At 38.1% G+C, this 27,697-nt stretch overlaps 2 protein-coding genes across 2 annotated transcripts; one reads left to right on the top strand and one right to left on the bottom strand.

Moving 5' to 3' along the window:
- Window positions 1-497: 497 nt before the first annotated feature.
- LOC128233875 (vitrin-like) lies at window positions 498-7,579 on the bottom strand. The gene is made up of 6 exons (XM_052947742.1): window positions 7,523-7,579; window positions 6,175-6,321; window positions 5,779-5,858; window positions 2,030-2,104; window positions 1,351-1,486; window positions 498-1,097 (listed from the first exon to the last, which is right to left on the bottom strand). The coding sequence occupies exons 1-6, from the start codon at window positions 7,551-7,553 to the stop codon at window positions 532-534; spliced, it is 1,035 nt and encodes a 344-aa protein (XP_052803702.1). The 5' UTR covers window positions 7,554-7,579; the 3' UTR covers window positions 498-531.
- Window positions 7,580-10,782: 3,203 nt separating this feature from the next.
- On the top strand, window positions 10,783-27,163 carry LOC128233874 (uncharacterized). The gene is made up of 6 exons (XM_052947741.1): window positions 10,783-11,564; window positions 15,172-15,436; window positions 18,666-18,783; window positions 19,955-20,124; window positions 20,329-20,537; window positions 23,106-27,163. The coding sequence occupies exons 1-6, from the start codon at window positions 10,908-10,910 to the stop codon at window positions 23,340-23,342; spliced, it is 1,656 nt and encodes a 551-aa protein (XP_052803701.1). The 5' UTR covers window positions 10,783-10,907; the 3' UTR covers window positions 23,343-27,163.
- The last annotated feature ends 534 nt before the right edge of the window (window positions 27,164-27,697 follow it).

Here is a 27,697-nt window from a genome sequence, read left to right as displayed (position 1 = left end):
CTTAGAAGAAAAAAGCTTCCTTAGGTGAACAGGGACTTGTGAAAACCAGTTTACAATAATGAAATTTTAATAAATTTCAAAAGTATAAGACATATTTGCCCTCTGATTTCTATTTAAGATATCACAGAGTGGATCCAGGAACCTATATATGTTCTGTATTTGTTATTGGCCCCAAATTTAATTCTATTATCTTTCAAATGAATAATAAATTATGTATTTTGGGCTTGTAATGTAATAAAAGTGAAAAAAGAACATCGCCACTTCAAACAGATAGTTAAAGAATAAACTTTGACAGTTTTTCGGGGGGTAAATCATCATTTTGTTATAAAATTAATACAGTGTGCATGCGACATTCCCACAAACATGTTGAACGAAAATATAGATAAAATATATATTTGTTTCCTCGGTAGTTTAAGGCACAATTATTTATTATTATAAAGCATTATCTTTAACGATTGAAAAACAAAACAAAAACTAAGGACTATATCGACCTGTTTATTACTGAATTAGCTCAACTCTCACGTCATGTGACTAACAGTGCTGTAGAAAGGCGAGCAGTTTAGGCGTCAGTTCCTTGTCCATGGTCAGTGAGCTGTGCACATGGTCGATGGTACCCCCCAATACCTCCAGTGGAGATGACAGAATTCCGGAACCTCCAACGCTCACCACCATTATGTTAGAGGCGCGGTTCTCGAGCGTAAAGCGGTCAAGCGCGGTGAGATGTGTTCTTCGGGAGGAGTTGGGGTCTGTTATTATCACCACAGAGTCTGGGTAGCCGGCCCTGTCTCCATGCTGCGGTGTGAGGGCTGTACTTACGAGGTATTCAACAGCTGCCGACGCGTCGGACGCAAAGTGGTTACGCTGAAGCAAATCAGCTTGTTGTATGCTCTGCACGAGTTCGTTTTGATAAGTATTGGCGTCGAGGTCGAACTTTTCCGTCGGATGATTACTGTAGCCGTACAGACCGACCTGGTACTCCGTGGGTCCGATGTTGAGCGCCCGGGCCACGTCCGTCAGGGATCGCACGATGGCCTGGTGGTCGGTCTGTAGCAGGGTAGAGCTCTCGTCTATTAAGAACACGACGTCTTTCGGGCAACCTGAAAATATTTAACGTGATGCAGAAACACCGCTGTATACGAAAACCTTGCCTGATAAAGTGTAATTAAAAATAACGATATACGTCATGGCTATAAACGACAGGAAATTGAGTAGAATGGCTAGGAAATATAACATGTATTTTACTGCAAGCTCCTTCTAATTGTTGCGTATATTCTTCATTTGTAGCTCTACCAATGTCACGTTAGAAATACACGGATGTAAATGACAGTGAAAATCAATTGATCCCATTACCCGTTGAATGTTGCGTGGGAGTGGCGCCACTCGGATAGTTGCACAAGTCTTTGTCACAGCACGTGACGGACAGGTCACGTGACTTCAAGTCTCGTTTGCCGAACGGTATGACGAGGTCTGATCCGCCGTCACAAGACTAGATAGACAATTATGGAGAAAAGAAACGAGCAGTTAGGTAAAAATAGTTGCATATCTGCAACTGCTACTCATAAGAGAGTGTCGAATACATTGAGACAAACGTTGATAATATAGCTCGTTGTCCGGTAAGCGCAGTGGTTAGCACACTCGCTTCTAGGCGACCATGGTTTGATTCCAAACTGGGCGCATGTGAGTTTGGTTAGTGGTCACCAAGCTGGACAAGTGGGTTTCCTCCGGGTACTCCGGTTTTCCCCAACAACATTAGACCACTTTCTCGCGTTATATCGTGCCAACCAGAGTGATTAATATAATGTTGTAATAACTTGTTTCACAATCGTTGTAGAGTATACGTTAAAACTTTATTATAGCCAGTGTTAGACAACGGTGGCGCCTGTTCAGTGAAACGATCTGTTAAAAACTTAAAATATTGCACCTGTGTGAGGACTGAGTACTCGGTATTAAAACCAGTAATGTTTTATTCTTTACACAAAAGGCCATACAAACGAGTAAAATAAAAGTCATAACGGGGAACTCTTAATACCTGGGTGGCTGTACACGTCATCTCGTACTCATGGTGTCCGTCCTGCCAGGATTTCAGCTCCTTCAGCATGCAAATCTGGGCGACAAGAACATGTCTATTACATTCACAATGCCATAATATCGTATGCTTCATTCAAATTTCTTCGGCCTAAGGTCATAATTCTCTCGGGTTTGGTTAACTAGATAAGATTCATGTAACCACTTACTAAGTGAAATTCGCAATCATAAGTAGATCAGTTGTATAAATAGATTTGTTGATACATTTGTATCCGGTAACACAAATCTTATCTAGTTAACCAGTTATTGTGTAACTTATTAAGTGAAATTCGCAAACCATAACTAGATAACCAGTTACTGCTAGAAGCCAAAAGTGCATTTATACCTAAGTGGTAACACGAATCTTATCTTAAACTAGTTAACCAGTTATTATGTTACTTATTAAGGGGAATTCGCAAAACATAACTAGTTAACCTGTTAGTGTTGTATAGCTGAAAAGGGTAATAGGTGGTAGTTCTGGGCACTCTCAGGCCTGTTTTTAGTATTATGATATTAATCTTACTAAAAATGTATCGCGAGTATTAACTAGATAGTTAGATAATTATCGCGAGTATTAAAGTGGTTAACACGATACAATTCGCGAATGATATCAGGTTGTCTTACGGCAGTAACATGCCACCATACTTAGACAGTAACATGCCACCATACTTATGCCAAAAAAAAAAATACCTGTGTTTCCGGTAACATGGCGGAAAAAAATAGGGTCGGTCGGTCGGGATTTTTTTTTTACAGTTTCCATATCATGCAATTTTCGGTTGAATCAATTATGTTATATCTAAGCGTTTCATTATTTACAAAAAGTCAGAGAAGAACAGCATTGTTTAATGTCTGAAATCATTTCCTTACCTTCGACTACCGTATTCCCGCCAATTTTGCCCTTGAAATCTGGTGTTTTTTTGTATACAATACTCGACGTTTATAAGTCGCGATCGGTTTTTACAACAAATCAAGCACTTCAATTTCTACAAATCTGTGATAATGTTCTACCCAAACAGTCAATTATCAACTAAATTTGTTAATTGCTTGAGGAAAATCGCCGATTTTCTTGTCAACTGTGAGCTCCTTAAACTAGGCCTTCAAGAGGAGGTAGGTTTAAAATAGAACAAGTAAACGCGGATATGGATTTTATTTAACTTATCTTTTTTTCGTACAATCAAAGTTTCATTCATATCTATAGTGAATTAAAACGTTTCGGTCATTGTTATAACATTCCCAGACGACAATTATTGATTATTATTTTTTCGATCGTATGGTATTTTCTTACCAGCCTAGGCGAAATCCTGGCAATCAAATGGGATTATAGGGTATCCGACTGACCGAATTAAATACAACAACAACAACAACAACTTTTAATACATTCAGGCAATAATGCCTATAGCATACAAACAGTTTATGAGCAAACAGGTAAACATAAAATGTGAACATAAATATAAATGATTGTTAGTCAGTAGTTGTGAATTATTTTGCAATTACAAATTTGTCACAAATTGTACCGTTTGATCTTCAGCCGACACATTCATTGTGTCATTAACTTTCGAAGGTTTTTGTTTGGATTTCAGTTGATGGGACTTATTAAAATAAGGCGAAATAAATAACCATTGATAATTGCGGATAAATTAATGTAACGATTAATGAAATGTGTATTGGAACCTGCCAGTTAGCCTGCATGAATTCGCAAAGCCTTACCGTAAGAAGCCTGCATGATATACGCAAAGCCTAATCGTAAAAAAAGTAAGTTTTATTTTGGACATGGATAAATCACACCGCGAGCTATAATCCTATTTTTTCATTTCAAAGACAGCAAAATATGTCACTTGTGATTAATCCCTTTCTTTTAGCTCATTTAACTTTGATACTCTGATATCAGTCCTTCAAAACAAAAGCAATGTCCTTATCAACTGGTTCTCTGTTAATTGCATGCAGGCGAATCCTGATAAGTTTCAGGCTATCGCCATAGGCACTAATGTGATGAAGTGGTAAAACTTCTTGGAGTCAACTTAGATTTTGCCCTTAACTTTGAAAACCATATTAGCATCATATGTAGTAAAGCTGCACAACAACTTAATATATTGAAAAGATTAGGCAGAAATTTGTGTAGATTAAGCCGCCTAACCATTTTTCACTCTTTTATCTTATCCAATTTCAACTTCTGTCCGTTAACTTGGCATTTCTGCTCAAATAAAAGCACAAAACATTGAAAAAATACATGAAAGAGCCCTTCGTTTTGTTTATGACGACTACTCTAGTACATATGAACAACTTCTAAATAGAGCAAAACTTCCTAGCTTGTTTATCAGAAGAACTAGAGCAATGGCTATAGAAACTTTTAAAATCTTGAATAATATTGCCCCACCTGTATTAAATGATTTAATTAAAGTGCATGATGCCGGTTATAATTTTAGGTATTCAAACTTATTAGAAGTTCCCAGAGTAACAACAACTAGGTATGGAAAAAATAGTGTTAAGTATGCTGCTCCGGTCCTGTGGAACTCGCTCCCAGAAGCTTTTAGAAATACAACAAACTACAATCAATTCAAAAGCTTGATTGCACATTGGAATGGCCGGGACTGCAGGTGTTCAATGTGCAAATCAAATTAGTTGCTTGTTTTACAGGGCCGGACATCATCTTTGTCTTTATGTTCAATATCTATCTTAGTTTATATCTTGCTTGTGTTGGGTCTTTTGAGTTTATTTTGTGTTATGTGTTTCTGCTTGCCTTAGCTTGTTCAAGTGTTCTAGCTGCATGCTCTGCTCTTTCTGTATAATTGCACGTTACTTGATTTGCTTTTACTGCTTAATTTTGCTTACTAGTACTTGCTATGCAGTAGCTTGCTAATAAAGCTCTCATTGTATATGCTATCGTCATTGTCATACCATGCTTTATTAATGATTGTGCTCTTGTATGTGCTGCTGCGAAGGAATTGCTGCTCAGGTCATTCACGATCTGATCTGTGGTGATATTTTCGTTTAGACTACTTTTAACCTGCTTTTTGCAACTATTTTGACTATCAGTTTTTTATTTCTCTTTTTCTTAAGTGTCTCTTAGGCTTCTGGTCTAGAGCAGCAAATCTTTCACAGGTTTAACCTCTTTTACTTGCTTTGTTATGTGATATGTGCTTTATTTAACATTGCTCAAAATTATTTTACAGCTTTCTTACCATGATATTGTGGTTCAACATGTATAAAATTGTTATAGTCGGTTCAAAAGCGCTTGTCGCTTATGTTTTATTGTTAATTCTGACTTGCCGACTTAAAATAAAATTTATCTTATCTTATCTTATCTTAATCACGTGTTTGGACCGTAAACATGCGTTTGCCAATTTGAAGATATCGGACAGGGTTCGCCCTCCGCCATTTTGTTTTCCTGTTGACATAGCGTCTCGTTAATACATAATAAGGTATGAAAGTCTATTCTCCGAGGACATAGAAAGACAAACAACGAAAATAATGACGATATAATATTAAAAAAATATTTGTTTTTGTTACGATAGAATTGATATTTATTTTTTTCACTTTTATGTCAAAAAAAAGATTAGGGTCGGCGAGGAAAAAATAGGGTCGGTCGGGTTACCGGAAACGGGTTTTTTTTTTGGCCTTATGCATATGAGGGTAAAGGGGCGATGTTAAACTGATTTTTCAAGTATATTCTACATTTAAAAAGTCTGCCATAGGTTAGTGTATGACCGCATGTACCTCTCCAGGAGCACATAGCATGGTGGTGTTACACTCGTTGTAGTCGAGGACCGTGGCATTACACTGATGGCACTCAATTGCTGCAAAAACACAAAGTTTAGATGACATGTATACCTATTTTTGTGTTATAAAAAAACCTTCGTGCTTTACATATTTTTTCATCTGTGAAAGACTATTGTTTTATTAAATATAGAGTAAATTTTATGTGTAACGAAGTCAACGTACCAAGTCTGCGTTTGTTTAAATTTATTTTATTTACAGTTCATGGCATGTATTCAATAGAAAGTATTACTTTAAAGAAGTATGAGCTAAATACATATATACCTATGATCCAATAACGGCTCTTCTCACATTATTTATAAACATTGTTTTAATCGAAAAAATAAAACTATTTACGGCAAAGCTTGCAGAATCTCGGGCATGCTGTTTTACTGAGGTAAGCATCCTGACACAGGTCCGGCTTGTTGGCCGCCAAAAGATGACAGGCTTGGGTGTCAATGTCGTTACACTTCGGTGTCTGGCAGTGTACCAAACACGCGCACACTAAAATGTAACCAATATACAGTCAGTGGGAAATGCCAAACACACAAAATCACTGGAAAGGTACAAAGCACTCGCGAACCGGAATACTTATCCAAACACTAGGCACGGAAAAATTAAGGTCGAAATACAAAGTAATTGTAGAACAGCCAAACCAACAGTCAATATAAAAACACCAACACACAGTCGTCACTAAAATACCATACACTTAGTCACCGTTAAAGTACCAAAGCACAATATCACTGGACAAGTGCCACCGTCAAAGTCAGTAGAAACATTTCATATACACAGTCATTGTTGGAAAACCGAACTAACAGTCACTGTGAAAGTAACAATACACAGTCAATGACTAATACCAAACACAAAGACACTGGAAACATACCTAACACTCAATCTTATAGAAGTTTTGAAAAAGTACATAAATCTACAATATATCAACAAAAATTTACTGAAAAAGGGAAAAAAACATGATCACTGGAAAATACCAACAAAAAACGCTCACTGTAATACATGTATTACCAAATACACGGTCACTGGATAACTTCCAAGCACACACTACAGTAAATGAAAAAAAATCTCTAAAGCACGGTCACTGTAATAGTCGAAACACCTAGTGAATGGAAAAAAATCCCTAAACACGGTCACCGTAATAGTAGTACACGGTCACTTGAAAAGTGCCAATCACACAGTCAATTAAAAATGCCCAAAACACGGTCACCGTAAAACTAGTACCACACACACGGTCACTGAACAAATGCGAAAGATACAGTCAATTGAAGAGTTCAAAACACATGGTCACTGAAATGCTAACAAACAATCGACCACTTGAACAGTACCAAAAACACTATCACTGCAAATACCAAAAACACGGTCACTGACACAGTACCAAATCCACAATAACTAGAGAACACTGGTCGGAACTGAACAGACATCCAGTCAGGTCCAACAATATTGTGACCTCAACATCAGTGTTAGATAGCTCATGGTAATGACATGGAATAGGGTCTGGAATCGTTCACAGATATAGTTGAACGTTTTATGCTTTCTAAACGAAAAAAGTAGGAATAATCGATTAAGTGTGACATATCTGTAAAACTGTATGGCCGACATTTGTTTAAAGAAATAAAGTCATATTTCAATAAAACACGTTATTCGTGCAATTTGCAACACCGTGCCAAATTTTAATTAAGCATGGGATACTTACAGGAAAGAATTAAGACAAGTTTAGTATCCATGTTGACTTCTACAGAAATGTCCCACAATTCCCATGACCTTGAAGATAATGAAGAATCGGTATCTAAAAATGGCCAACCAGTTGTTACACATTGTGAGACAAGAGAACAGTGTCGACACGTACCTATTTTGACCTACATTAACATATGGTAATACTCCCTTGAAGATGATGTTAAAACATGGCGGAGTCATTGCATTATTTTTTGCACTGGTCCATATATTTAACCCAACGTGAAAACACATTTGTATTATTGTTCATGCACATAAATACTTGTGCATGCCTAGGCCTTGGGAAAAGGAAACATTAGAAAGACAAATAAAGATATAAAAAACACGAAATAGGGCAAAGATTGTGGAATAAAAGGACAGCATCTGAGGAGGAGTGGCGCTATAGAAAAAACAGGCGGCATTTCTTTAGGATGGATGGATGGAAAGGTGTGAGAGCTAGATCGGAAAATAAAGAAAAAGCGATGAAAGGAATGACTTGAACTGATAATGCGATAAGAGAGATTGAATAATGGCAGGAATGCAGGGAAGAATGACAGAATGGCAGGGAAGAATGGCAGGATTGTTTGGAAGAATGGTAGGAATGCAGGGAAGAATGGCAGGGAAGAATGGCATAATTTTAAGGGAAACATGGCAGAATTGTAGGGAAGAATGGCAGAATTGCAGGGAAGAATGGCAGAATTGTAGGGAAGAATGACAGAATTGTAGGGAAAATTAGCAGAAATGAAGGGAAGAATAATAAAAATGTAGGGAAGATTGGCAGGAATGTAGGAAAGATTGGCAGGAATGAAAGGAAGATTGGCAGGAACGTAGAGAAGGCTGAAACATGGCAGGAATAAAGGGAAGATTGGCAGGAATGTAGGAAAAACATTACAGGGGTATAGGGAAGGAAGAATGGGAGGAATGTAGGGAAGACTGGCAGGAATGAAGGGAAGATTGGCAGGAATGTAAGGAAGACTGGCACGAACGTAAGGAAGACTGGCATGAATGTAGGGAAGACTGGCAGGAATGTCGGGAAGACTGGCAGGAATGTCGGGAAAACTGGCAGAAATGAATGTAAGATGACATGACTATAGGGAATATAGGGAAGGAAGAATGGCAGGAATGTAGGGAAGACTGGCTGGAATGTAAGGAAGACTGTCAGGAATGTAGGGAAGACTGGCAGGAATGTCGGGAAGACTGGCAGGAATGTCGGGAAAACTGGCAGAAATGAATGTAAGATGACATGACTATAGGGAATATAGGGAAGGAAGAATGGCAGGAATGTAAGGAAGACTGGCAGGAATGTAGGGAAGACTGGCAGGAATATAGGGAAGACTGGCAGAAATGTAGAGAAGACTGGCAGGAATGTAGGGAAGACTGGCAGGAATGTAGGGAAGACTGACAGGAATGTAGGGAAGACTGGCAGGAATATAGGGAAGACTGGCAGGAATGTAGGGAAGACTGGCAGAAATGTAGGGAAGACTGGCAGAAATGAAGGGAAGACTGACAGGAATGTAGGGAAGAATGGCATGGTGTAGGGAAGAATGGAATGATATGGCATAACGATGCTATGAATCAATGACATGTGTTAACAGAAGAAAACAACAGCATGAAACACTTGGTACATGTAATATATTCCGAATTGATGTAACCTGTCGTTCAATGAAGCAGTGCAAAAAATCACGAACACATGCACAACGCATGATAACTGAAAAAAGTAAATGGGATAAACACAACATACACATATACGACGACCTTTCGCATCCACCCTTGCTGCTGTACTTTTGGTATCTTCGTCCACATAAAATGTTCATAAGAAGCATCACCTACACCAATTACATCTGCGTTTGTTGTCAAAACAGTCGACACGTCTGATTCTTACTCTATAAATGCTTCTGGAAAAGGCTTTTATAAAATGGTTATTCTTTCAGCCTAATCCTATACTTTGAGATGTTGTAAATGACTTTCAAACTTTATTGTATATGTTCTTTCCAAAATAAGGTACTTTTAACCGAACGTCTTGGAACGCTGTCAGTTATCGATTATATCACGGCGGTTTAGGACGCCTTATCGACCGAGGCTCTCTACAATCCTGTTATTACTATTACACGCGGCGCTTGCTTCCCTTCCGGTTCTTCTTCGCCAACGTTGCCGTCTAGGTCCGCCGTTGAAATTACTAGCGTTACAAGCGTGACCGCGCTAACTGTAAGCGTTGTTGGCGTCACGTGTGTGACAATGGTATGTCTTTTGGAGATATGAATTTTATTATTAACAATCAAGATATACGTCAGATTCATGCATTTGAACGATGAATTTTATTATTAACAATCAAGATATACGTCAGATTCATGCATTTGAACGATATCTGAGTACGCATGTTAGATATTTACGGTTTTATCAAATGCTCGACTGACCAAATTTGTTTTTAATAGATTTAGGACCAATGAATCGGTCAAGTAACCGTGCACTTCTTATTTCTACAATTGTTCGAGTAGTTTCCCCTAGTTCTCAAAATGATAATACCCCGCCCAGATCTTTGTTGTTATAGATTTAAAGAGACCCAGAAGTTTGTTTAATTCAGAGTTCATAACGAAAATGGATCTATCACCTAGTAAAAAACAACAGCCATATAAATATATATACATATTTTGCCCCACAAAACACAAAGAGAAAACTATTTAATGATAATGATCATATACCTAGTCACCGGAACATTTTAGCTGACGGTTTGGCATGTGCTTGTTTTGTATCCCAGGTAAAAGCCGTCTCGGGTACAGTATCACGACTGACGCTGGAAACCTGATATATGCCGAACATATATGGAAAGTGACTTGATATTTTAGAATGTACTAGTTTAGACTGGTTATAACATTATTGTTTTCCGCGTGAAAGGTCCCAACCTCGACCAATGAAGTGAAACCGTCGTTCATCCTGGTCTAGATTTCTAGGCGTTCGTATTCTATTTCCTGACTTCCTAAACCCCACAAGCTAAATTTTAAGTACAACCATCCGGACAAGGGTCCACCACTACAGAGTGGAATTTTATTGACAGAATCAATCCGGAATTAAAGGCAATTGGCTCCTTAAACTTGGAACTTTATTCATAATTCCATGTTTACACATGTGTTTACCAAATATGTTGATCGTGCGTAATTAAAAGTGATGTAGGAAGTATTTATAACAGGGTGTTTCCGCACGTTTCAATGACACATTAAAAAGGCTTGTATTCATAATCATTACTCGCGCGACACTCAAGCGTGACAGTTAATGGTCTTTAAAGGCGACCCAAGCGTTCCCAGTATCCAGTCTTCTATTGACATTCGCTGAGGTAAGGCGAGAGCGACATTTAAAATCAAAAAGAATCAAACATGTGTTGGAAGTTAGGTGCGTGTCTGGCTGTATATGTGACGGTGCTCGTGTTAGGGGTGAAATGTGCCGATATGACGGAGACGGTAGGCGGGATCACGACCAAAGTTCTGGGACAGTCGGGGAAGATTCAGGTTTACAAGGAGGGGAAGACCGCCAGCACGGGCGTCACCATAACAATGGACGCCATCAAGGAGCTCACCAGTAACGACACCGTTATCAACAGTCACGAGTTCAACACGTTCGCTAACCAGGATTTTACGTTCTCATCGTCAAATGAGACGCAGTACCCGGACTCTGACGTTAACGTAACACAGTTCAATTTCATGTCTAACGTCAGCGTAGGAAAAGGTAATACCGCCGACGGTATGGCGAAACTGACGATGTACGTGTACATATTTTCCTCAGACGGTAACATCACGGTCAGCGGTCAGAATTACACCGTAAAAACGGGAATGATGAAATTTAATGTAAAGATCGAAGACTGGCCGTTCTGTGGATCTGCCAGCGTCACATGCACGCATGGAAATCGGCCTCTAACGGGAACCAGTCTGGACCTTTACATTGAGATCAAGGGACAGGGAAGCCAGCCCAACTATACGGATGTAGCGAAGACCTACGACCTGGGAAATGGCGCCACCGTCGTCGTCCCGAAGGAGGTAATACACCAGTGACTGTGTTCAATCGTTTATCAAGGTCTTTTTTAGAGACAAAATTAATTCGAATAATGTAGTTTTTCCAACATTTCAAAAATGTCATTCCGAGAAAAGGGTATCCATTGTTCACGCCCCTAACCAATCCCTTCTACTTTCTTCTTAATTAACCGTGGCATAACTGTTCAGCCTAACGAAGTATGAGCAACTAGAAATACCTCTGGTTATTGCGTTAATTATTCAGCATCTACTTATAAAAGATGGAACTCGTACATACAACAATTCTGCAATACAGTCGAATCCCGTTGGCTCGAACTCCCGGGGACCGGCAAAAATACATCGAGCCTCGGAAAGTTCGAGCTAAGCGGGAATGCTTACCCTAACTTTATAGAATTCGGTCCTTTACATTCAATTCGAGCCAATGGTGTCGACTGAATACTTGCCTACACAGTTTGTTATACAATTTCATATAGCATATCGTCATTTCATAGGTTAACCAACCTAAATTGTGCGCTTTCATTTTGAAAGTTTAACTGTCATCATTAAGGCAGATTGGAAGTTTCGGGTGTAGGGAATCATTTAAAAGTAGATCACGCATGCCAGTTAGCGGACCAAGTTTTCTTGTTAAACCTGCCGTCAACCTCAACAAAGGTGCGCAGTTAATACCTAGCCATAGTGGATTGGGGAACAGTGAACGATTTAGGTTAATGGTACTGTTGAAAAACCCTTAAATCATATTTTGTTTACCCTGACACATACATCAGTACTAGAGAAATACTTAACAACTCACAGTGGCTTTAACTTTAGAATGATTTTTTACTAGGAATCATAAATGTGTTGTTATGATTATCGAAGTCTTTGTTTAATAGTTTAACCAAAATTTAATCATAAACTTTCGACAATACTAAACTCGGGTACACGTAAAAGACCAAGGGTAGCTCTAGCCCTGTTGCCCGTGTCCCACAACCTAACAATTCTTATACTCCCACTGGACCCGGTTTTATCATTCACTGTACAACAATCATCATGATATAAGTTTAAAGATATATATACTCTGGCTCCCATTAAAACTATTTATGAGAACAATTGGATAGAATTTCTGATTGAAACAGTTATCACAAAATGGATAGGGGGAAGTTTTATCAAACCATATAGGAGTATCTATACCTCTTATACCCTATATCACGCGCTGTACATGTCTGTTTATGTCTGTTTATGGCTGTACATGGCTGTTTATGTATGTTTATGGCTGTACATGGCTGTTTATGGCTGTACATGGATGTTTATGGCTGTACATGGCTGTAAATGGCTATACATGGCTGTTTATGGCTGTACATGGCTATACATGGCTGTACATGGCTGTACATGGCTGTTTATGGCTATACATGGCTGTTTATGGCTATACATGGCTGTACATGGCTGTACATGGCTGTTTATGGCTATACATGGCTGTTTATGGCTATACATGGCTGTACATGGCTGTACATGGATGTTTATGGCTGTACATGGCTGTAAATGGCTATACATGGCTGTTTATGGCTGTACATGGCTATACATGGCTATACATGGCTGTTTATGGCTGTACATGGCTATACATGGCTGTACATGGCTGTTTATGGCTATACATGGCTGTTTATGGCTATACATGGCTGTACATGGCTGTTTATGGCTATACATGGCTGTTTATGGCTGTACATGGCTGTTTATGGATGCACATGGCTGTTTATGGCTGTACATGGCTGTTTATGGCTGTACATGGATGTTTATGGCTGTACATGGCTGTAAATGGCTATACATGGCTGTTTATGGCTGTACATGGCTATACATGGCTGTACATGGCTGTTTATGGCTGTACATGGCTGTTTATGGCTATACATGGCTGTTTATGGCTGTACATGGATGTTTATGGCTATACATGGCTGTTTATGGCTGTACATGGCTATACATGGCTGTTTATGGCTGTACATGGCTGTTTATGGCTATACATGGCTGTTTATGGCTGTACATGGCTGTTTATGGCTGTACATGGATGTTTATGGCTGTACATGGCTATACATGGCTGTTTATGGCTGTACATGGCTGTTTATGGCTGTACATGGATGTTTATGGCTGTACATGGCTGTAAATGGCTATACATGGCTGTTTATGGCTGTACATGGCTGTTTATGGCTGTACATGGCTGTTTATGGCTATACATGGCTGTTTATGGCTATACATGGCTGTTTATGGTTGTACATGGCTGTACATGGCTGTTTATGGCTATACATGGCTGTTTATGGCTGTACATGGCTGTTTATGGCTGTACATGGCTGTTTATGGCTATACATGGCTGTTTATGGCTGTACATGGCTGTTTATGGATGCACATGGCTGTACATGGCTGTTTATGGCTGTACATGACTGTAAATGGCTATACATGGCTGTTTATGGTTGTACATGGCTGTAAATGGCTGTACATGGCTGTTTATGGCTTGCTTTAGCGAGAAGCCCAACCGGACATCATTTCTCATCATGACCAGAGAAGGTGGTGTATATAAAATTATCCAATAACATTTGTTTCACCTTCCTAGTATGCATTTTACCGATCACAGAGAGATAGAGAGAGATGCAATAGTCGTGAAGTTGTTGCATTCTGTTACCATGACAACGGAATTAGAAAATAAGGCGATGAGGACAATAAACAGTATTGATTAAAGCGTCCAATCTTACGTGATTCACCAGCAGGTGATTTCGCAATAAAAAATTCTGGAAACAAGTCATTATGCAGATTCTAAACATCCAATTAAGGATGGCTCACATTTCTTCACATCAAAGGGACTAGACACCAGATAATATAATTGCAAGAACAACAGAAAATTGTCAGAACTTACATAAAATTGAAATCGTTGTGTACAATTAATTGAAACGTACTTACTGATATATCACATCGCTTACGACACATGTATATATCGCAACTTTTGCGTAGTTTTCCAATTCGAAATTTAATGTGTTCGTCTACCACGTGAATCCCAGTTGATTTTGAAAATATCGTCGGTTTATATATCTGTACTATGCACGTGACTTTTACATGCTAAATATACATATTATAAACTGGGAATCCATTATGCGCTATTTTTAAATGGATAAACTCAGCTGAGACAGCGACAAAATATTCTTTAACTCATGTTAAATGATGTATTATAGGCCTCATACTAGCTCGTATTGACAATTCTAGGTTGTTTTGGTTGAAATAGTGTATTTGCCGATTTTTGGAACCATCTGGTGTGTAGCCTCTTTTAGAGCTCGAGAATGGTGCTTTATTAAACTTATATGAATGTTGAATGTTTTATGTATCACGCACAGTAGAACACGAATGAAATGTGTAGGCAATGTTTATTATTTAATGTATTCGATCCTGCTTCAGAACAAAATGAAAAACTATTTTATAGTGCTGTATACATGTTAATGTGTGCAATGATAAGCCTTGATATTAATTGAATAATCCGCTGTGCCTTAGTTTTCTAGTTATTTCACGTCCCTGATGTAACCAATCATTTGCTTTGTTCCAATACGTTTTTGTCGTCATTTTTATAATTAGATTGTAAATACTTAAAAAGCCGACGGTGATGTTGTAGGTCGTATACACGAATGCCAGCAACACCACAACAGAGATGATGTCGGCCGGGTATCCCAAGCTGGAGATAAACGGCAGCAAGTCGACCTTCATCTTCCGGTTCAGGATGTTCCAGGGTTCCGCCTTGTATGACCCGACAGTGGATCTCGGGGACAGTGTTACCCCACCGACACCGGAAGTGAAAAACAAGACGGTGGAGGAGTCTGGGTCGGGCGTCAAGACGGAAGTAGTTGGAAAGTCCGGCAAAATCACCTTCTCTAACAAAAGTTTGTGTGCCTTTTAACCTTTATATGCCTGTATACTGTGTAATAGTTAGTTTGAGATTATTAAGCTGAAAACTTGTGGATACAAAATAGTGGTCATTGGCGTCGATGTTGTGGAGGACAACTAGTTAGAAGATATTTGATTTAGTCCGAAAAAATTCGGTAATAATACAGATGGCAAATGTATATTTATATGGTCGCATGTATGTGACGTCGACGCATTTCATATCGTCACTACAGAACACTATAGTAAACTGTTGTCTTAAAGTGACACTCGTATTTAAAATCAACATATACACATTTATAACAAACATAAATTTTGAGTGATAAACCAAACTACTTACTCAATAATGCGTTTATGGAAAATAATAATTACTGTAAACAAGATTGCAACCTTGTATGTAATAGCTGAAATCGCACACATATTGAATGACTGTCGAATGCTAAAAGATTTACAGTGATCAACTATCGTCTCATGAGGTAGAAATACCGTGTGTTCTGCACATTTCTTTCACATTCAACAAGGTATCCGCCATAAGAACCATTGCTTTGATATTTATTCTCCTTTTCGGCAAATTGTATTAATTGTCAGGGGCGGATCCAGGATTTTGGGTTGGGGGGGGGCGTAACTTTTAATCACTCTAAAGGTTGCACTAGCAGATCCAGGGGCATACCTATAGTTCTAATATCATAACGAGGTTTCTATTAGGACGACTAAGTGGCTTATATAATTTGTATATTTTCGTTAAGCGGGAAAAACGAGGGAAGATACATGTATAATTGTGAACCCATGTTCAGATACTTTTACTATTCAACATATTCTAAGTGAACAAGTCATATTTGCCTAGATCAACCAATTTAAAATTGCTTACCTTCTTTCTTTTTCTTTGTTGCTAAAGAAACTGTGCAAACTCTTCTGTTTCTTGGGGTGTTTGGGACTTGACGGCGCAGCCATATTTGTTGTCGTATAAATGTACCCAAAGGAAATTAATTGACTGATGTGTTTGTTTGTATGGGTTTTACGGCGCATCAACATGATCATGTTATATAGTGCCGAATTATTACAGTAAGGGAAGGCGGGAACGTTTAAATTGCGTGCACTCTGTGTTGTGTACGAGTACATCTCAAAAGGCAATGTTGTATAAAGATACGCGAGCGAAGCGAGCGAAGAAAAAATAGGAAAATATAGTATATTTTATTGTTTCCATACCAAAGAACATGTAAGCTCCGTGAATTTTAGGGATCCGCTAGTGATTGTGGTGTAAATTAGTTGGGAGTAAGAGTGCAGCTTTAACTTGTTTACACTCAAGATAGTTTTTGTGTCGCCTGAAAAGACGACATATAGGGGTTACTTTTGTCGGCGGCGGCGGCGGTCGCGTCCCATTTTCGCTTGTCCGGGGTATATCTCCTAAACTATTAGTGGTATGAACTTGAAATTGCATATGTAGATAGATCTAATTGAGGGCAAGTGCAGTGCACAAGAACTGTTACTCTTGCTTCTATATTTTTAGAGTTATTGCCCTTTGTTATTTTTCATGCTTAAAGTTTTGTCCGGGGCATATCTTGTAGAATATAAGAGTTATCAACTTGAAACTTCATATGTAGATAGATCTCATGGTGGGCAAGTGCAGTGCACAATAACAGTAACTCTTGCTTTCTTAGTTTTAAAGTTATTGCCCTTTGTTAATTTTCATGCTTAAAGTTTTGTCCGGGGTATATCTTGCAAAATATAAGAGGTATCAACTTGAAACTTCATAGCTAGATAGATCTCATTGAGGACAAGTGCAGTGCACAAGAACCGTTACTCTTGCTGCCATATTTTTAGAGTTATTGCCCTTTGTTAATTTTAATGCTTAGGTTTTGTCCGTGGCATATCTCGTAAACTGTAGGAGGTATCAAAATGAAACTTATTCCGTAGTTGTATCTGATTAAGGGAAAGTGCAGTGCACAAAAACCGTAACTCTTGCATCTATATGTTTAGAGTTATTGCCCTTTGTTAATTTTCATGCTTAAAGTTTTGTCCGGGGCATATCTTGAAGAATATAAGAGGTATCAACTTGAAACTTCATAGCTAGATAGATCTCATTGAGGGCAAGTGCAGTGCACAAGAACCGTAACTCTTGCTGCCATATTTTTAGAGTTATTGCCCTTTGTTAATTTTCATGCTTAGGTTTTGTCCGTGGCATATCTCGTAAACTATAGGAGGTATCAACCTGAAACTTATTCCGTAGGTATATCTGATTGAGGGAAAGTGCAGTGCACAAAAACACAGACAGTACAACTTACCAGCAGCTTTTATTTATTGTGAAAGGAGTTCATCATCGGCATGCCAGCACCTCGCCCTCTTGCTACATATTTGCACTGTTCTAGGAAATTTACAATTCATTGAAATTCTTTATTTTGCCTATATTTGCCATTTTATTTTCTTCTTTTTTTCGAAAATATAAGTCGAGTTATTGTCATAGCCTTTGTGTCGTCGGCGTTGTCAATATCGTCGTCAGCGTTGTTATGTCCCCTCGATAGTTGGAAAAACTCGCTTTGCCATAACCTTATTACCGTTGAAGCCAATCTCATGAAACATTGTACACACGTTCTTAGCGAAGATGTGCATATTCTATTAAGGCCCATCACTCTGAATTTAATACTTCGATTAAAAAAGAAACACAACTACAACAGCCGAAAGTCTGGCCTATTTATATATTAAAGCTTCACTCTCACAGATTTACCATTTTTGCAACTTTTTTATTGTTTGTCGTTGAAAAGGCAAAATTTTGCGTAAATATCTGCAAACCAATGATATAGGATCACTGACAAAACTCAGATCGTAGATTTTCATATTTCCATTCGAAAATTTATGTTTTATGGCTTAAACCGTTAGTAACGGTTTAAGACAAATGCACAAAACATCAATTGAACTTAAATATAAAAAAATGCGATCTTATTTTTTGTCGGCAGTCTTATAAAATTGGTTTCTATGGATTTTCAAAAAAAATTGGCTAGTACCAAGACAAAAAATAAAAAAAAGTTGTCAAAACGTTCAATCTGTGGGAGTGCAGCTTTAAGTTTGCCCGATCTTATATTGACCGTTTTGTGTTTTTGTTTGATTTGTTTCTGATGGTAGCATTTCTCCTCATAGCAATTGCATATAACAATATAACATAATATGTAACTGTTTAGTTTTGGTTACTCTATAAGTTAAGTATTAAATGTCCCCTACCCTCTGTAATTACAGAGGGAAAAAGTGTGACAGTAGAGTTGGACAGTTTGAAGGAGAAGGGGGGCAATGACGCTGCCATCCAGGACAACAAACACAACATCAACACCTTTGCCAAGCAGGACTTCACATTCAGGTATGGGACTTCACATTTAAGTATGGGACTTCACATTCAGGTGTAGGACTTCACATTCAGTTATAGGACTTCATATTCAGGTGTAGGACTTCATATTCAGGTGTAGGACTTCACATTCAGTTATAGGACTTCACATTCAGGTGTAGGACTTAACATTCAGGTGTAGGACTTCACATTCAGGTAAAGGACTTCACATTCAGGTATGGGGATTCACATTCAGGTATAGGACTTCACATTCAGTTATAGGACTTCACACTCAGGTGTAGGACTTCATATTCAGGTATAGGACTTCACATTCAGGTATGGGGATTCACATTCAGGTATAGGACTTCACATTCAGTTATGGGACTTCACATTCAGGTATAGGACTTTACATTCAGGTGTAGGACTTCACATTCAGGTATGGGACTTCACATTTAGGTATAGGACGACTTCACATTCAGGTATGGGGCTTCACATTCAGGTATGGGACCTCACATTCAGGTATGGGACTTCACATTCAGGTGTAGGACTTCACATTCAGGTGTAGGACTTCACATTCAGGTATGGGACTTCACATTCAGTTATTAGGTCTTCACATTCAGGTATGGGACTTCACATTCAGGTATAGGACTTCACATTCAGGTAAGGGGCTTCACATTCAGGTATGGGACTTCACATTCAGTTATTAGGTCTTCACATTCAGGTATGGGACTTCACATTCAGGTATGGGACTTCACATTCAGGTATGGGACTTCACATTCAGGTACGGGGCTTCACATTCAGGTATGGGACTTCACATTCAGGTATGGGGCTTCACATTCAGGTATAGGACTTCACATTCAGGTATGGGGCTCACATTCAGGTATAGGACTTCACATTCAGGTATGGGGCTTCACATTCAGATATAGGACTTCACATTCAGGTATGGGGCTTCACATTCAGGTATGGGACTTCACATTCAGTAATAGGACTTCACATTCAGGTGTAGGACTTCACATTCAGTAATAGGACTTCACATTCAGGTATGGGGCTTCACATTCATGTATAGGACTTCACATTCAGGTATGGGACTTCAGCTCAATGTTAATTGGTTCAAAAGTAAATGGTAATGAGGAAGTTGTATGTAATTATACTACGTCGCGAATTTGTCGCGGATATTCCGAATGAATCATGTCACGTGGTGTTTCAGCGAACCAATGGACGAGAACTATCCCAACACGAGCCTTGGAACGAAGAAGTTGACTTTCATCTCCGCTGTTACACAGGGCAACACACAGGCTAATGTTACGGTCGACATGTACATCTTCAAGATGGGAGGCAACATTACAAATGGCAATGAAGTAACCGTTGTTAAGAAAGGCATGTCCATTCTTTGCTAATAAAATGTGCCATTGTACTATCGCTGACCCTTATTCAGGCCTTGTAAAAGGCAAACATGCCCGAAAACACATTGTCTGAATATATTTCCCAACCAAATACCTGCAAATGTGTCTGAAAGAAAATGCACAGATGTGATTAAAACTAAAACGATAACATAATAAAATACTGCTGTTCCCTCTTCAGGCGACATGAAGTTCACTGTAGACATCAAAAACTGGAAGTTTTGCGGGGACTCTGGCGTTACATGCACCCCGTCGGCCAACGGAACTTCCCTGGACCTCGATATCATAATGAAGGGCAAGGGCGGTGGCAATCCGACCAAGAAGACTTCGGAGGCGAACAGCCCCGATGTGTACGACCTTGGGGACGGTATGGTGTATATGTCTAAGAAGGTGAGAGTGAAATGCAGTTTTTTCTACTGTTTAAGAACTAATCATCTTACTACGCCACTAGCGGATATAGGCGCACCCAGCGCACTCCCAACTAAGTTTACTGTTTATATTTTATGTCAATATCGGAAAAATAGGTAATAAAATACGCTCAAAAGCACCATTTTGACTATAAGTTGTTCTTAAATTTTCTTGGGTTAGTACTCTCAATCCCCGGCAAACATTTTAAACAACTAATTCGGTTTGAGGGAGTGGCTAATGTAAGGTTGTGCCGTAAGGTACGCCCCCTCCAACGTATTTTCATTGAACTGCCCCTGTGAGCTTCATGCTCTTTCTTCCGTCGCTGTCGCTCCAAATAAATTACATTCATTTATTGGTAACATATGTATTTCAACATCTACGCCCAAAGGGTGCGAGTTGGTGCCAGGCCCTGTTTCATGGTCTCACATTTTGGACAGTATTCTATAAAACATTACCTGATTTATACATGAAGAGTTCGTGGATTGTACGGGTGCTAAATTGCTTTTTGACTGAATACAAATAGTTGAGAATCAGAAAATAACTTAAATGCAATCATGTCGTCCAAAGCAATCACATTCATCATCTCAATAACACGTTCAAGGAAAATGTATAACCATTTTCGGAAATTGTTCAGATCTAAGAGAAATTTAATCAGTATTTATGCCGAGGTGAAAATAACGTCCATTTTCAAATTCGCCTTCTCCGCTATCGTGTCAGCGTATATCCATTAGACTGCTTTGTTTCAAGTAAATCAGTTCAAATACTATGATGAAGCGACATTTTTGTCTATTAACTTCAAACGTGACCCTTGTGTCCGGTAAACAAATGTATGCATACATAATAACGACCATCATAATCAAAACCATCAATAATGTAACCGCAATATATGTTGTCTTTTCCGACGTGAATTAATATGATTGATGCTAGGATTTTTTTTTTCATTTGTCTATGTAATGACCATTTAGCAAACACTAACGCTGTCGTCTCCATCATCATCTACAACAACACTATCACCACAATCACCACTGCCATGATCACTTTGTCATCATCATCATCATCATCATCATCATCATCATCATCATCATCATCATCATCATCATCATCGTTGTCATCATCATCATCGTCAACATCATCATGTACGAACATTTTGCAAAACCGGATTCAGACGCAATTCGACGCATTATACAGTATTGATTAGACATGTACCGGGCCAGATTTTGATCTAAGATATCAAAAGCCTATTGTAAGTCAATAAAACACTCGGAAATGTAAACACCAGCTGTTGTGATGAATCATACCCAACCAAACAAGTAAATGATATCGTTATTCAGCCATTTGATAACAGCATGCGCAGATGTCAAGCATCGATGACGAACATGAGTACATGTTTATAGTGGCCAAGAAGTGCGTAAATTCGATCTGAACAATTACTGGCCATTTAATTATACCTACTTCTCACAACAATTGCCTAAGGGAAGTCATAAGTGTACTTCACCCATTTAATAATATGGCCTTTTGATATCACTTAATTTTAAGACATAATGCACCAGTCAATTGTAACCACGCCCCCCCTCCCCCAAGGTCCTGGGGTATACCGGGGATAGCGGGGGAAATGGGCCGTGTTTATACCTTCCAGGTGGCCCGACAGTGCCGAGGGACTATGGTGGGTTTTTTTTTCGCGAAGAATATTTTGGGGGATGGGCCTCACCTAGGATACCCCTGGGATGCGGGGGCTTTTGGCAGGGATTTGACCAGAAGTTTGTCTCCGGGGGTTTGCTGGACCAAAAGTCAAAGTGCACGCTTTTCTGCGGACCGGGGGGGGGGGCGTGGTTACAATTGACTGGTGCATAATTCTCACAGAATTAGAGTTGTCCTTTTCAAAATAACCAACAACACTACCACTTCGGAATATTTCGTAAGCAAACAAGTATTACCAACTCACGTATGTGAGATTTTTTTCGCGATTATTTATTGTCTATTTACAGCAAATACATATCGTTCTTGTTCTAACATTATCAGTAGCACGGTGGAACAGGGTGTCTGTACCCACCAACGACTGTGCTCTGTAAAGTAGTTGTGCATTCGGAACTCCTCGGACATTTTTATCGAAAACAACCTCGGATGTATGCCGGTAAATCAGTTGAAGTAGAAGTACATGTAGATTTGTAAAATTTTGAATTACATTATTAATTAAATGTAGTGTTTAAGCTTGTACGTATAGATCTAAGTTTTAACTGATTTCCAGTAAAGTGTATAATCGCAAACATAATTAAGATTCCTAAGAGTTGAATTATTAAGTTTAACTGCTAAATCGATACTACTACACGATATACTTCCAAGTAGGTATAGTTAGTGTTCCGATTTCTGACATTGTAATCCGTCTAAATACATTCGAGGTTGTTTCCGATAAAAATGACCGAGGAGCTCCGAAATGGTATTTGTGGGAAGTAGGGATATATGAATGCAAGCCGCACTTCCGGTTCAACGACCTTCAGTGCTGAAACATTTTGGTGAATAATGCTTTCATATCGCTGTATGATCTACTTTCAGTATGACCGTGATGATAACATGACCATTGACCTGCCACAGGGCTACCCCAAACTGGAGACGGTCGGTTCTAAGAAAATATTTCGCCTCAAGTTCGACAAATTCACCAGTAAAGTCCATTATGACCCTACCTTTTCACTGGTCGATACCATTGAACCGAACGGAAGTGGCGCCCTGGCCGCCACGATCACCTCCGTCCTCACATCCGTCCTCCTAGCGGCGCTTGGTAGGATGCTGTGAACGGCTGTTATATGATTGAATGACTCAAGTTAACTATCAGCACTTTATGACTGTTGAGCGGAAAGGAGCTGGCCAAAAATGTCACATATAAAACAAAGCCAATGTGTGACATGTTAACACAACAACCTTTAACAACTCAAACTATGTTCTTAAAACACCTTTCGTCTATATATGTATGTTGATGTCCAAGGAAACGTATTTATAGGAATTCCCTTTAAAGAACATATAATTATAACAGTTATTTAGTTGTGGTCAACTGACTGGTAAAAGTTAAGTGATTATATTATTTATACCAAAGTATTGAATGTGATCACTGGTTTGTGTTTAAAATCCATTTTCTTGCTATATTGCGCATGTTTAAATATTTATTGTATACGGTTATTTATTGATTCGTGTATATCATTGTATATGTTTAGGCCTCATTAATCGACATACACATCTGTTAAGTGCAACACAGTCTCATTAATCAGCGTTTTAATTCAATTGGCTGTATGTTTAATTGTTAAGGTATCAATTTAAGGTAAAGAAAACGTCATTTGCCCGCCAACTGCCCCCCACCCACCCCCGCCTCCAATAGGACCGCCATTGAACACTTGCATATCTCATTAATAAAAATAACAAAAAAAGTTTTTTTTGAAACACTAGCTTCAGCATATGTTAACCTATAAGCTGGAAAATTATATCCACTCTAAACTAAAGAGAGCTCTATCACAATTGCATGATTCCAAAACAGTGAAATCACAATCACATGCACGCACGCTGACACACACACACCTATATTGTCGTGGGTACGCAGATTTGTGTTGTTCGTATTAAATACTCACGGACATTACTGATTTAACAGTTTTAATAATGGAGGATTGATTGTGCATTTAGCCTCTATATGATGTCAATTACGTTTTGATCAAATACCTATTAGAGTAATGACTCTAATTCATTAAGCGAGTACGCATTTATTTGAACGAATCTTCTATTTAGTAGCAAAAAGTTTGTAATTGAGTTAGAGTATAACTTTTGTAAGTATTGTTAGTTTGTTTGCTTGTATATGATACATTTAACCAAGGCTATATTTAGATAGTCTGTCATCTGTAGTGACATCTGTAGTTCTGGTGAAGTACTGCGTAATGCGTGTTTTTTTTCAATTTCAATAACGTTCATGAGTCGTATGCCTTCGAGAGAGAGTTTGTTAGTTTACATACACTAATGTTGCCGTCTGGTTTGTGCTGCCGAAGCGGAATCTCAGACTTTAAATACTCTTTAATATGTATAGCCAGACTGTAATAGTGGCGTTCAAGGGGGGGGGGGTAGCACCGTCCCTCACCCCCATCTTCTTTCTTTTTTATCAGGTTCTGAATACATTAGCAAGCATAGTAGGTACATTTCAATGTGGCTGCAGATGGAGTTTAAAACCACTATGAACATGTATAGGCTGTATGTTAGCCATTGCGAAAGATTGAAACTCGAAACTATATATTTGATAATGATTTTTTTTCAAAAGTTGTAATTCTTGTCCTTCTCCACCCACTTGAGAAAGAATCTTAATACAAACTAGTTAACTCCGCTCTATTATTATTTGGAAAATATATGATAAAAAAGCAAGTTACATGTTTTACTTAGTATGTTATAACATGCATTTTTATGTATATACATGTATACGAATGTGTTCAGTTTATCCTTTACATGATCAACATGTATATGTGCAATATTGACATCGTTTCTGTTCATATTCATTAACTATAGCTTCATATTAAACGTTTACCAAAACATTTATCTTTGTTTATATTTCTTTATATACACTAACAGATATGAGGACTACACATGGACATTTAGTAATGTAATCTTTGAAGAAATCATGATGCACCACTCATATATTTAGCGATTATGAATTTTCATCGAATAATATATGACTGTATTGTCAAACCAATGATTCAAAAATGATATGGAAAAGGAAGCATAGTTTTGGAAAACATCATTTCGCAAAATTCTGTGACGCAATGTGTTATGTCCGGGTCAAGACTACAACAGCGATTACAGTCCTTAAATCCTTGTCTGATTATAAATATTATTCACTCCAGTGAATTTTGTACGCGACATATGGTGATAATATTTTAATAATATGATACTAACTTCCGAGTGATGCTATTATAGATTATATATTTGATATAACTTATTTACCAAACTTTAAACCATTAGCGAGGCTGTAAATATGTTTTGCGCAAATTGGTCTATACTTTGTATGTATCATGTTCAAAAGAAAGGCTTACCTTATGCGAAGAATAAACAAGCCGGTTTCATGTAACATCTTACCACCGATTGTAAACAAGCAGGTTTCATGTAACACCTTACAGACAGTAAAACAAGTATGTTTCATGTAACAGCTTACCAGCGATAATAAACAAGCAGGTTTCATGTTACATCTTACCTGCGATAATAAACAAACTGATTTCATGTAACACCATACAGACAATAATAAACAAGCAGGTTTCATGTAACACCATACAGACAATAATAAACAAGCAGGTTTCATGTAACATGTAACATTGGGAATACATAAGCACAACTTTACACTACAACATAACATTGGCACTACATTGGCACAACGTTGTACCACAACATAACATTAGCACTACATTGGTACAACGTTTACTACAACATACCAATGGCACTACATTGGCACAACGTCGTACAACTACATAACATTGGCACTACATTGGCACTTCATTGGTACAACGTTGTACAACAACATACCAGTGAGCTCTATCACAATTGCATGATTCCAAAACAGTGAAATCACAATCACATGCACGCACGCTGACACACACACACACCTATATTGTCGTGGGTACGCAGATTCGCGTTGTTTGTATTAAATACTCACGGACATTACTAATTTTACAGTTTTAATAATGGAGGATTGATTGTGCATTTAGCCTCTATATGATGTCAATTACGTTTTGATCAAATACCTATTATAGTAATGACTCTAATTCATTAAGCGAGTACGCATTTATTTGAACGAATCTTCTATTTAGTAGCAAAAAGTTTGTAATTGAGTTAGAGTATAACTTTTGTAAGTATTGTTAGTTTGTTTGCTTGTATATGATACATTTAGGCAAGGCTATATTTAGATAATCTGTCATCTGTAGTGACATCTGTAGTTCTGGTGAAGTACTGCGTAATGCGTATTTTTTCAATTTCAATAACGTTCATGAGTCGTATGCCTTCGAGAGAGATTTTGTTAGTTTACATACACTAATGTTGCCGAAGCGGAATCTCAGACTTTAAATACTCTTTAATATGTATAGCCAGACTGTAATAGTGGCGTTCAAGGGGTGGGGGGGGGGGGGGGGTAGCACCGTCCCTCACCCCCATCTTCTTTCTTTTTTATCAGGTTCTGAATACATTAGCAAGCATAGTAGGTACATTTCAATGTGGCTGCAGATGGAGTTTAAAACCACTATGAACATGTATAGGCTGTATGTTAGCCATTGCGAAAGATTGAATCTCGGAACTATATATTTGATAATGATTTTTTTTCAAAAGTTGTAATTCTTGTCCTTCTCCACCCACTTGAGAAAGAATCTTAATACAAACTAGTTAACTCCGCTCTATTATTATTTGGAAAATATATGATAAAAAAGCAAGTTAAAACAAAACATGTTTTACTTAGTATGTTATAACATGCATTTTTATGTATATACATGTATACGAATGTGTTCAGTTTATCCTTTACATGATCAACATGTATATGTGCAATATTGACATCGTTTCTGTTCATATTCATTAACTATAGCTTCATATTAAACGTTTACCAAAACATTTATCTTTGTTTATATTTCTTTATATACACTAACAGATATGAGGACTACACATGGACATTTAGTAATGTAATCTTTGAAGAAATCATGATGCACCACTCATATATTTAGCGATTATGAATTTTCATCGAATAATATATGACTGTATTGTCAAACCAATGATTCAAAAATGATATGGAAAAGGAAGCATAGTTTTGGAAAACATCATTTCGCAAAATTCTGTGACGCAATGTGTTATGTCCGGTCAAGACTACAACAGCGATTACAGTCCTTAAATCCTTGTCTGATTATAAATATTATTCACTCCAGTGAATTTTGTACGCGACATATGGTGATAATATTTTAATAATATGATACTAACTTCCGAGTGATGCTATTATAGATTATATATTTGATATAACTTATTTACCAAACTTTAAACCATTAGCGAGGCTGTAAATATGTTTTGCGCAAATTGGTCTATACTTTGTATGTATCATGTTCAAAAGAAAGGCTTACCTTATGCGAAGAATAAACAAGCCGGTTTCATGTAACATC

The sequence above is a fragment of the Mya arenaria genome, chromosome 5, assembly GCF_026914265.1.
Source record: "Mya arenaria isolate MELC-2E11 chromosome 5, ASM2691426v1".
Taxonomy (NCBI): Eukaryota; Metazoa; Mollusca; class Bivalvia; order Myida; family Myidae; genus Mya; species Mya arenaria.
Note: the sequence above shows the minus strand (reverse complement) of the source record. Positions and strands in the feature narration are given on the sequence as shown.

Bases quoted from the DNA above. Each gene is read 5' to 3' on its own strand.
- LOC128233875 (XM_052947742.1), bottom strand. From the start codon at position 7,553: ATGGATACTAAACTTGTCTTAATTCTTTCCT. The intron at 2,105-5,778 runs GTACATGCGGTC...CTTGTCGCCCAG, and splicing joins TGCTATGTGCTCCTGGAGAG to ATTTGCATGCTGAAGGAGCT. The intron at 1,098-1,350 runs GTAATGGGATCA...AAATATTTTCAG, and splicing joins TCCCACGCAACATTCAACGG to GTTGCCCGAAAGACGTCGTG.
- LOC128233874 (XM_052947741.1), top strand. From the start codon at position 10,908: ATGTGTTGGAAGTTAGGTGCGTGTCTGGCTGTATATGTGACGGTGCTC. The intron at 15,437-18,665 runs GTTTGTGTGCCT...CTGTAATTACAG, and splicing joins AATCACCTTCTCTAACAAAA to AGGGAAAAAGTGTGACAGTA. The intron at 20,538-23,105 runs GTGAGAGTGAAA...ATCTACTTTCAG, and splicing joins TGGTGTATATGTCTAAGAAG to TATGACCGTGATGATAACAT.